Consider the following 9,897-nt stretch of genomic DNA (forward strand, 5'->3'; position numbering starts at 1 on the left):
CATTCTTTTTTTAGATTAAATATGAAGGAACATCAGGAAGTACTTTTACTTTGAAATCATTATGTCACTGTCTCGTCTTCTTCTCCTCTTCTTCCTTTCAGGGCTTCAAAGATGAAGTGTATCGTCACAGGAGGAAATACTTGTGGAAGTGGCCATGAGTTACAAGTTGTAAGTTTCATAGCGTCTGAATGTTTTCAACACAGTTTGGTATTAAAGGAACATGACAACATGTGGTGAAAGTAAAGATTTTGAGGCGCTGTGAGTATTTTGTTGTCATGCTACTCTTGACTCCACTACATTAATCTGAACGCTGCAGTTACTGTATGAAATGAAGGTGATACCCAGCTGTAGTGATCATGTGACCGCCTCCTCCTCAGTGGGCAGCCAATCCCTCGTATCGAGTACACAGCGGAGGAGGTGAGGACGTGGGGGGTGGTGTTCAGAGAGCTGACCAAACTGTACCCGACTCACGCCTGCAGAGAGTACCTGAAGAACCTGCCGCTGCTCAGCAAACACTGCGGCTACCGAGAGGACAACATCCCCCAGCTGGAGGACGTCTCGCTCTTCCTCAGAGGTTCAAACTGCACAACTTCCTGTCACATCACTCTCACTTCTGACCAATCCAGTCACCACCAAAGCTTTCTGTTTCTGTAGCTTCACTTCCTGTTGTCACATCACTGTGGGCGGGGCCAGCAGGAGACACAGAAGCCTCATAAACATCCAGTGAATGTATACAATGACATGTAGTATATGATGTGTGGGTGTGTGTGTGTGTGTGTGTGTGTGTGTGTGTGCGTGTGTGCGTGCGTGCGTGTGTGTCAGAGCGCTCTGGTTTTACAGTCCGACCTGTCGCAGGTTACCTGTCCCCCAGAGACTTCCTGGCTGGTCTGGCCTACAGAGTGTTTAACTGCACTCAGTACGTCCGTCACAGCACCGACCCGCTCTACACACCTGAGCCGTGAGTACACCTGAGATCATTCACACCTAACATCTATCACACCTGAGATCATTCACACCTGACATCTATCACACCTGACATCTATCACACCTGATATCATTCACACCTAACATCTATCACACACTGAGATCAGTCACACCTAACATCTATCACACCTGAGATCATTCACACCTAACATCTATCACACCTGAGATCATTCACACCTGACATCTATCACACCTGAGATCATTCACACCTGACATCTATCACACCTGAGATCATTCACACCTAACATCTATCACACCTGAGATCATTCACACCTGACATCTATCACACCTGAGATCATTCACACCTGACATCTATCACACCTGAGATCATTCACACCTGACATCTATCACACCTGAGATCATTCACACCTAACATCTATCACACCTGAGATCATTCACACCTGACATCTATCACACCTGAGATCATTCACACATGACATCTATCACACCTGAGATCATTCACACCTGACATCTATCACACCTGAGATCATTCACACATGACATCTATCACACCTGAGATCATTCACACCTGACATCTGTCACACCTGAGATCATTCACACCTGACATCTATCACACCTGAGATCACTCACACCTAACATCTATCACACCTGAGATCATTCACACCTGACATCTATTACACCTGAGATCACTCATACCTAACATCTAGATTATTCACACCTGACATCTATCACACCTGAGATCATTCACACCTGACATCTATCACACCTGAGATCATTCACACCTGACATCTATCACACCTGAGATCACTCACACCTGACATCTATCAAACCTGAGATCACTCACACCTGACATCTATCACACCTGAGATCATTCACACATGACATCTATCACACCTGAGATCATTCACACGTAACATCTATCACACCTAAGATCATTCACACCTGACATCTATCACACCTGAGATCATTCACACCTGACATCTATCACACCTGAGATCATTCACACCTAACATCTATCACACCTGAGATCATTCACACCTGAGATCACTCATACCTGACATTTATCACACCTAAGATCATTCACACCTGACATCTATCACACCTGAGATCATTCACAACTGAGATCACTCATACCTGACATCTATCACACCTGAGATCATTCACACCTAACATCTATCACACCTGAGATCATTCACACCTGACATCTATCACACCTGAGATCATTCACACATGACATCTATCACACCTGAGATCATTCACACCTAACATCTATCACACCTGAGATCATTCACACCTGACATCTATCACACCTGAGATCATTCACACCTGACATCTATCACACCTGAGATCATTCACACCTAACATCTATCACACCTGAGATCATTCACACCTGAGATCACTCATACCTGACATTTATCACACCTAAGATCATTCACACCTGACATCTATCACACCTGAGATCATTCACAACTGAGATCACTCATACCTGACATCTATCACACCTGAGATCATTCACACCTAACATCTATCACACCTGAGATCATTCACACCTGACATCTATCACACCTGAGATCATTCACACCTGACATCTATCACACCTGAGATCATTCACATGACATCTATCACACCTGAGATCATTCACACCTGACATCTGTCACACCTGAGATCATTCACACCTGACATCTATCACACCTGAGATCACTCACACCTATCTATCACACCTGAGATCATTCACACCTGACATCTATTACACCTGAGATCACTCATACCTAACATCTAGATTATTCACACCTGACATCTATCACACCTGAGATCATTCACACCTAACATCTATCACACCTGAGATCACTCACACCTGACATCTATCACACCTGAGATCATTCACACATGACATCTATCACACCTGAGATCACTCACACCTGACATCTATCAAACCTGAGATCACTCACACCTGACATCTATCACACCTGAGATCACTCACCTGTATATTTACAGATATCTATACGTCAGTTTTCTTCACTGATGACATCTTCAGTGTTTTCTGCTCCTGGTTCAGTTTGTTTCTCTCTGTAACTTCATGAAGACTGATGTTGTGTTATTTTCTGTCTCGTGTCCGTCTGTTTTCTGTCTCACGTCTGTCTGGTTCTGGTTTTGTTTCAGGGACACGTGTCATGAGCTGCTCGGTCACGTTCCTCTGCTGGCCGATCCAAAGTTCGCTCAGTTCTCTCAGGAGATTGGTCTGGCTTCTCTGGGAGCGTCTGATGAGGACGTCCAGAAACTAGCCACAGTGAGTGTCCACAGTAAAGACCTGGGGCCTCATTTATAAACGTTGCGTACGCACAAAAGAAGTCGTACGCAACTCTCTTTATATAATATATATATTTATAAAAAGAGAACTTGACGGGAAAACGTGCGGTCCTCCACACACACTCTGACCCATGCGTACACACATAACTGGGGTAAGGAGAAACTGCGCCACTGATGGCAGAGAAAGAAACGGGAGAAACTGTGTGAAAATGTATTAAAAAAAAATTTCTACAATGAATAAACAAACATACTCCCTGGAGTGCACACGGGAAACATATGATTTAGAACAATAGTAAGACAACAGTAGAGCAAATTACGTTTACACTGATATGAATGCAGTTTAATATATTAATATCCTATATCATATAGACCATTTCATTTCATCTCCGTTTTCAATGCATAACGCATAAAACACTTTGTAACTGTGTTTTGTTGCCATACAATAAAGACTATAATTATCTTGTAATGTTAGTCAATTAGATTATTCTCACATGTAGCAGATATTACCTAATAGATGGGTATATAAAGGCATGTATTCACTATGCGTTATGGCGCACAATGGCTGCTTTGGCACTGTTGGAGGATGTGGCAAACGGAAGGATACGGAGGGAGCGAACTTCAGAGACCAGCAAGATCCACTGGCCAACAGTGACGAGTGGCTGATGGGCCCGTTAGAGAGGAGCACCCGCAGAAACCACGCCGTGCCGGTCCCGCTTCAAGTGCTCACAACACTCGGGTTCCAACCGGCACATTCCAGAGGGAATTGGCAGGTCAGAGATATCCCAGCCAACCTCTAGCCGTGTTATGCCAGACGTGTTAGGAGGTATAATTGGTTTGTCGCAGCAGTACATAAAGTTTCCTTATACGGTGAACAGGCAAATAAAAATGCGCAATTTGCAGCAATTTCCGGTTTCCCAAATGTAATCGGTGCCACTAACTGCACTCATGTTGCTATAAGAGCACCGAGTGAGAATGAATTGGGCCGGCACCGGTGTCCCCCTCCACCTCCATCACCACGTCACTCAGGAGGGATTCCCTGATGATCCCCGCAGTTGTTCATCCAGCGGTGAGCTCCGGTTGGCCCGTTCCCCCGCCCGTCACACAGACGCTCTGCCTTTTTTTCTTCCACTTTTATGTCTGATCACTTTTTTTTTTCACTTCGGCCACACTCCGACCTTCTGAGGCAACAGCATTTACATTGTCTGCCACATGCTGCCACTCTAGAGCCTTTTTGGCACTGGTGACCCGACCCAACACTGTGTCCACCAAATAATACAGCCTTCCCCTTCTCCACCTCCCCGACAAGAACTTCCACCTCACACTGGGTGAAATGCGCTTCTTCGCCTTTCTCTCTGCTGCTTTCAGTCATGAATGAATATTAATTAGGGGCGTTTCTCTGAATATTCATAGGCGACCATGGGCGTGGTAGACCCGCACACAGGTGCGCCACATTTAGAGTGGAGTGTGATTATAAGGGAATCGGCGCAGGGACGTGCGTGCGCACTGTTTTATAAATCAGGATATTTTTGAGCTTACGCACTTTCTGTGTTTCGTGTGTACGCAACCTTTTGACGTCAATCCTACACACAGTTTTATAATGAGGCCCCAGCACTGTGTTTCTGTGTGGCATCTGATCCAGCAGCGCCCCCAACAGGCCACAATGATCACTGCACCAGGTCCTGACAGGTGCTGGGCTGAGGACAGTAATCAGTGCACAAGATCATTAATCTCATATTTCCTTTTTCACATCTGATGATAATTCTCTTAAAAAAGACCAGAGATCAAACTTTATATATATTATGTGTGTGTGTGTGTGTGTGTGTGTGTGTGTGTGTGTGTGTGTGTGTGCGTGTGTTGAGCAGTGTTACTTCTTCACCATAGAGTTTGGATTGTGCAAACAGGATGGTCAGCTGAGAGCGTACGGAGCCGGATTACTGTCGTCTATCGGAGAGCTCAGGGTAACACACACACACAAACACACACACACACACACACACACTCATTCAGGCTGAATACAGGTGATGAAGGACACACCTGGGTCTCTCTGAACCCAGGTGAGCTGCATCAGAGCCGCATCACAGACGGCAGCGTCAGCATCCTCTTCTTCATCTTCACTCCGTACACATTTCATTTAACCTGGGAAGCTTTAGTTAGAGGAAGCTGTAGAGGAAGCTGTAGAGGAAGCTGTAGAGGAAGCTTTAGAGGAAGCTGTAGAGGAAGCTGTAGAGGAAACTGTAGAGGAAGCTGTAGAGGAAGCTTTAGAGGAAGCTGTAGAGGAAGCTGTAGAGGAAGTTTAGGAGGAAGCTTTAGAAGAATCCATAGAGGAAGCTGTAGAGGAAGCTTTAGAGGAAGCTGTAGAGGAAGCTGTAGAGGAAGCTGAAGAGGAAGCTTAGAGGAAGCTGTAGAGGAAGCTGTAGAGGAAGCCGTAGAGGAGATGTAGAGGTAGATTTAGAGGAAGCTGTAGAGGAAGCTGTAGAGGAAACTGTAGAGGAAGATGTAGAGGTAGATTTAGAGGAAGCTGTAGAGGAAATTGTAGAGGAAGCTTTAGAGGAAGCTGTAGAGGAAGATGTAGAGGTAGATTTAGAAGAAGCTGTGGAGGAAGCTGTAGAGGAAACTGTAGAGGAAGATGTAGAGGAAGCTTTAGAGGAAGCCGTAGCGAAGCCGTAGAGGAAGCTTTAGAGGAAGCCGTTGGGGAAGCTTTAGAGGAAGCTTTAAAGGCAGCTGTAGGGAAGCTTCAGAGGAAGCTTTAGAGGAAGCTGTAGAGGAAGCTGTAGAGGAAGCTTCAGAGGAAGCTTTAGAGGCAGCTGTAGAGGAAGCTTTAGCGGAAGCCGTCGAGGAAGCCTTAGAGGAAGCTTTAGAGGCAGCTGTAGAGGAAGCTGTAGAGGAGGCTTTAGAGGAAGCTTTAGAGGAAGCTGTAGAGGAAGCTTTAGAGGAGGCTTTAGAGGGAAGCTTTAGAGGAAGCTTTAGAGGAAGCCGTAGAGGAAGCCGTAGAGGAAGCTTTAGAGGGCAGCTGTAGAGGAGGCTTTAGAGGAAGCTTTAGAGGAAGCTGTAGAGGAAGCTTTAGAGGAGGCTTTAGAGGAAGCTTTAGAGGAAGCTTTAGAGGAAGCCGTAGAAGAAGCCGTAGAGGAAGCTTTAGAGGCAGCTGTAGAGGAAGCTGTAGAGGAAGCCTTAGAGGAAGCCGTAGAGGAAGCTTTAGAGGAGGCTTTAGAGGAAGCTTTAGAGGAAGCTGTAGAGGCAGCTGTAGAGGAAGCTGTAGAGGAAGCTGTAGTGGAAGCTTTAGAGGCAGCTGAAGAGGAAGCTGTAGAGGAAGCTTTAGAGGCAGTGAAGAGGAAACTGTAGGAGGAAGCTTCAGAGGAAGCTGTGAGGAAGCTGTAGAGGAAGCTGTAGAGGAAGCTTTAGAGGAAGCTTTAGAGGAAGCTGTAGAGGAAGCTGTAGAGGAAGCTGTAGAGGAAGCTGTAGAGGAAGCTTTAGAGGCAGCTGTAGAGGAAGCTTTAGAGGCAGCTGTAGAGGAAGCTTTAGAGGCAGCTGTAGAGGAAGCTGTAGAGGAAAGCTTTAGAGAAAGCTGTAGAGGAAGCTGTAGAGGAAGCTGTAGAGGAAGCTTTAGAGGCAGCTGTAGAGGAAGCTGTAGAGGAAGCTTTAGAGGGAGGCTTTAGAGGAAGCTTTAGAGGAGCCTTTAGAGGAAGCTTAGAGGAAGCTGTAGAGGCAGCTGTAGAGGAAGCTGTAGAGGAAGCTGTAGTGGAAGCTTTAGAGGCAGCTGAAGAGGAAGCTGTAGAAGGAAGCTTTAGAGGAAGCTTTAGAGGCAGTGAAGAGGAACTGCTCGAGTGAAGCTGTTTGAGAGGAGCTGTAGAGGAAGCTGTAGGGGAAGCTTTAGAGGAAGCTGTAGAGGAAGCTGTAGAGGAAGCTGTAGAGGAAGCTTTAGAGAAGTGTAGAGGAGCTGTAGAGGAAGCTTTAGAGGCAGCTGTAGAGGAAGCTGTAGAGGAAGCTTTAGAGAAAGCTGTAAGGAAGCCGTAGAGGAAGCTGTAGAGGAAGCTTTAGAGAAAGCTGTAGATGGAAGCTGTAGAGGAATCTGTAGAGGAAGCTTCAGAGGAAGCTTCAGAGGAAGCTGTAGAGGAAGCTTTAGAGGATGCTTTAGAGGAAGCTTTAGAGGAAGCTGTAGAGGAAGCTTTAGAGGAGGCTTTAGAGGAAGCTTTAGAGGAAGCTTTAGAGGAAGCCGTAGAGGAAGCCGTAGAGGAAGCTTTAGAGGCAGCTGTAGAGGAAGCTGTAGAGGAAGCTGTAGAGGAAGCTGTAGAGGAAGCTGTAGTGGAAGCTTTAGAGGCAGCTGAAGAGGAAGCTGTAGAGGAAGCTGTAGAGGAAGCTTAGAGGCAGCTGAAGAGGAAACTGTAGAGGAAGCTTCAGAGGAAGCTTCAGAGGAAGCTGTAGAGGAAGCTGTAGAGGAAGCTGTAGAGGAAGCTTTAGAGGAAGCTGTAGAGGAAGCTGTAGAGGAAGCTGTAGAGGAAGCTTTAGAGGAAGCTGTAGAGGAAGCTGTAGAGGAAGCTTTAGAGGCAGCTGTAGAGGAAGCTGTAGAGGAAGCTTTAGAGAAAGCTGTAGAGGAAGCCGTAGAGGAAGCCGTAGAGGAAGCTTTAGAGAAAGCTGTAGAGGAAGCTTCAGAGGAAGCTGTAGAGGAAGCTTTAGAGGAGGCTTTAGAGGAAGCTTTAGAGGAAGCTTTAGAGGAAGCTTTAGAGGCAGCTGAAGAGGAAAGTGTAGAGGAAGCTGTAGAGGAAGCTGTAGAGGAAGCCGTAGAGGAAGCTTTAGAGGAAGCTGTAGAGGAAGCTTTAGAGGAAGCTCTATATGTGGATGATGTCATTTACTATACATTTACTGCAGAATGAGAAGTTGAAGTCAAATGTCTCTGTTGACAATTTAATTAATAATTAACTAATGGACTCATGGTTCCACTATCCTGACTGTTTTTTCCCAGCATGCCCTGTCTGATCAGGCCTGTGTGAAGATGTTCGACCCGAAGACGACCTGTAACCAGGAGTGTCTCATCACGACCTTCCAGGATGTTTACTTCGTCTCCGAGAGCTTCGAGGAGGCCAAAGAAAAGATGAGGTGAACAACAAACGCACAAACGGCTTCAACGCAGAAACGATCAAACTCTTGTTCTCTTGGCAGCTCCACTCATGTCTGTCCACAGCCATTAGAGGAGCTCATGATAGAGTCCAACAGACATGACAACCAGTGTCCTCTTATCCCAGACTCTGCCAAATGATGTCATCGTATCACATGACCCTCTGTGTGTGTGTGTGTGTGTGTGTGTGTGTGTGTGTGTGTGTGTTTGTGTGACAGGGAGTTTGCTAAGACGATCAAGCGACCATTCTCAGTGTACTACAACCCGTACACGCAGAGCATCGACCTGCTCAAAGACACTCGCAGCATCGAGAACGTGGTTCAGGACCTGCGCAGCGACCTCACCACCGTCTGTGACGCTCTGGGCAAGATGAACACCTACATGGGCATCTGAAGCCACGCTCTGATTGGTTAAAAAAAGCTTCAGCGACATGCCACAATGCTTTTGAACATCAAGCTGTGGAGCTGGTGGAATCTGTGTTTACTGTGGCTGATGATGCAGTTATTATAAATGTTGTGACTCATCAATAAATGTTTCATTTTATTATCAGAGAGGATCCGACTGAGTGCAGGAGAGAGGCAGAGCTGGACGCATCGTGTTGCTGCATCTGTGTGCTCTCTGTTGTTCTTCATTTTCTTCTAGATGATTTAAAATCAGTCGCTCTGTAACTTCCAAACTGAAATAATAAATAAATGTGTGATTCATGTGAAGCTGTGATGAGACGAGTCCAGCCTCTCGTCTTCAACCTTCAGATGACTCTGTTTAATCAGAGGAGACATGAACACACTGACGTGTAGAGCTCGTCCTCCTCTTTATCTGCATCTGTCGTTGATTGATTGATTGATTGATGTGAGCTGGATGCCTGAAGATCTTTATTGTTCTCTGTGTGTTAGTTTAAAATCAGCTGTGAATAAATTAATTGATGAAGACAGATTTTTATTTGCTTGTTTGTATGTTAAGACTGTTTCTCAGATGTAAATGGTTTTTATAGCGCTTTTCCAGTCTAACGACAGCTCAAAGCGCTGTACAACACATGCCACATTCACCCATTCACACACACATTCATACACTGATGACGGAGGCTGCCATGCAAGGCGCCAACTGCTCATCAGGAGCAATTTGGGGTTCAGTATCTTGCTCAAGGACACTTCGACATGCAACTAGGGGGAGCTGGGATTCAAACTGGCGACCTTCCGATCACTAGACGACCCGCTCTACCCACTGAGCCACAGCCCCACGTGAGCCTCAATGTTTTATTTATTGTCACAGACTCATGTTGTTTTTACAGAATAGAAAAACTTAACTGTCCAGGCGGAGCAGGAAAACAGTGTTCAGCTCACACCCTCATATTGAAGTTTACTGAGGATCAGTCGTCTGCTCAAGTAAAAGCTCGATCTCTAAAGTCACTTGCTGTGTCTCAGTTTAGGGTCTGCATCCTTCGAAGGCCGATTCCGTCACAACGCAGCGTGAAGTCTGTCCCAGTCTGAAGGCTCCTCCAGATGCTCCTTCTTCTCCCTGTTTCTGGAGGATGCACC

General features: G+C 46.0%; 1 protein-coding gene across 1 annotated transcript; it reads left to right on the forward strand.

Moving 5' to 3' along the window:
* The first annotated feature begins 146 nt into the window (after window positions 1–146).
* On the forward strand, window positions 147–9,293 carry LOC115586142 (tryptophan 5-hydroxylase 2). Its single transcript, XM_030424936.1, has 7 exons — window positions 147–168; window positions 378–574; window positions 841–958; window positions 3,106–3,232; window positions 5,115–5,210; window positions 8,210–8,343; window positions 8,581–9,293. The coding sequence occupies exons 1-7, from the start codon at window positions 155–157 to the stop codon at window positions 8,753–8,755; spliced, it is 861 nt and encodes a 286-aa protein (XP_030280796.1). The 5' UTR covers window positions 147–154; the 3' UTR covers window positions 8,756–9,293.
* The last annotated feature ends 604 nt before the right edge of the window (window positions 9,294–9,897 follow it).

This window comes from Sparus aurata, chromosome 8 (genome assembly GCF_900880675.1).
Source record: "Sparus aurata chromosome 8, fSpaAur1.1, whole genome shotgun sequence".
Taxonomy (NCBI): Eukaryota; Metazoa; Chordata; class Actinopteri; order Spariformes; family Sparidae; genus Sparus; species Sparus aurata.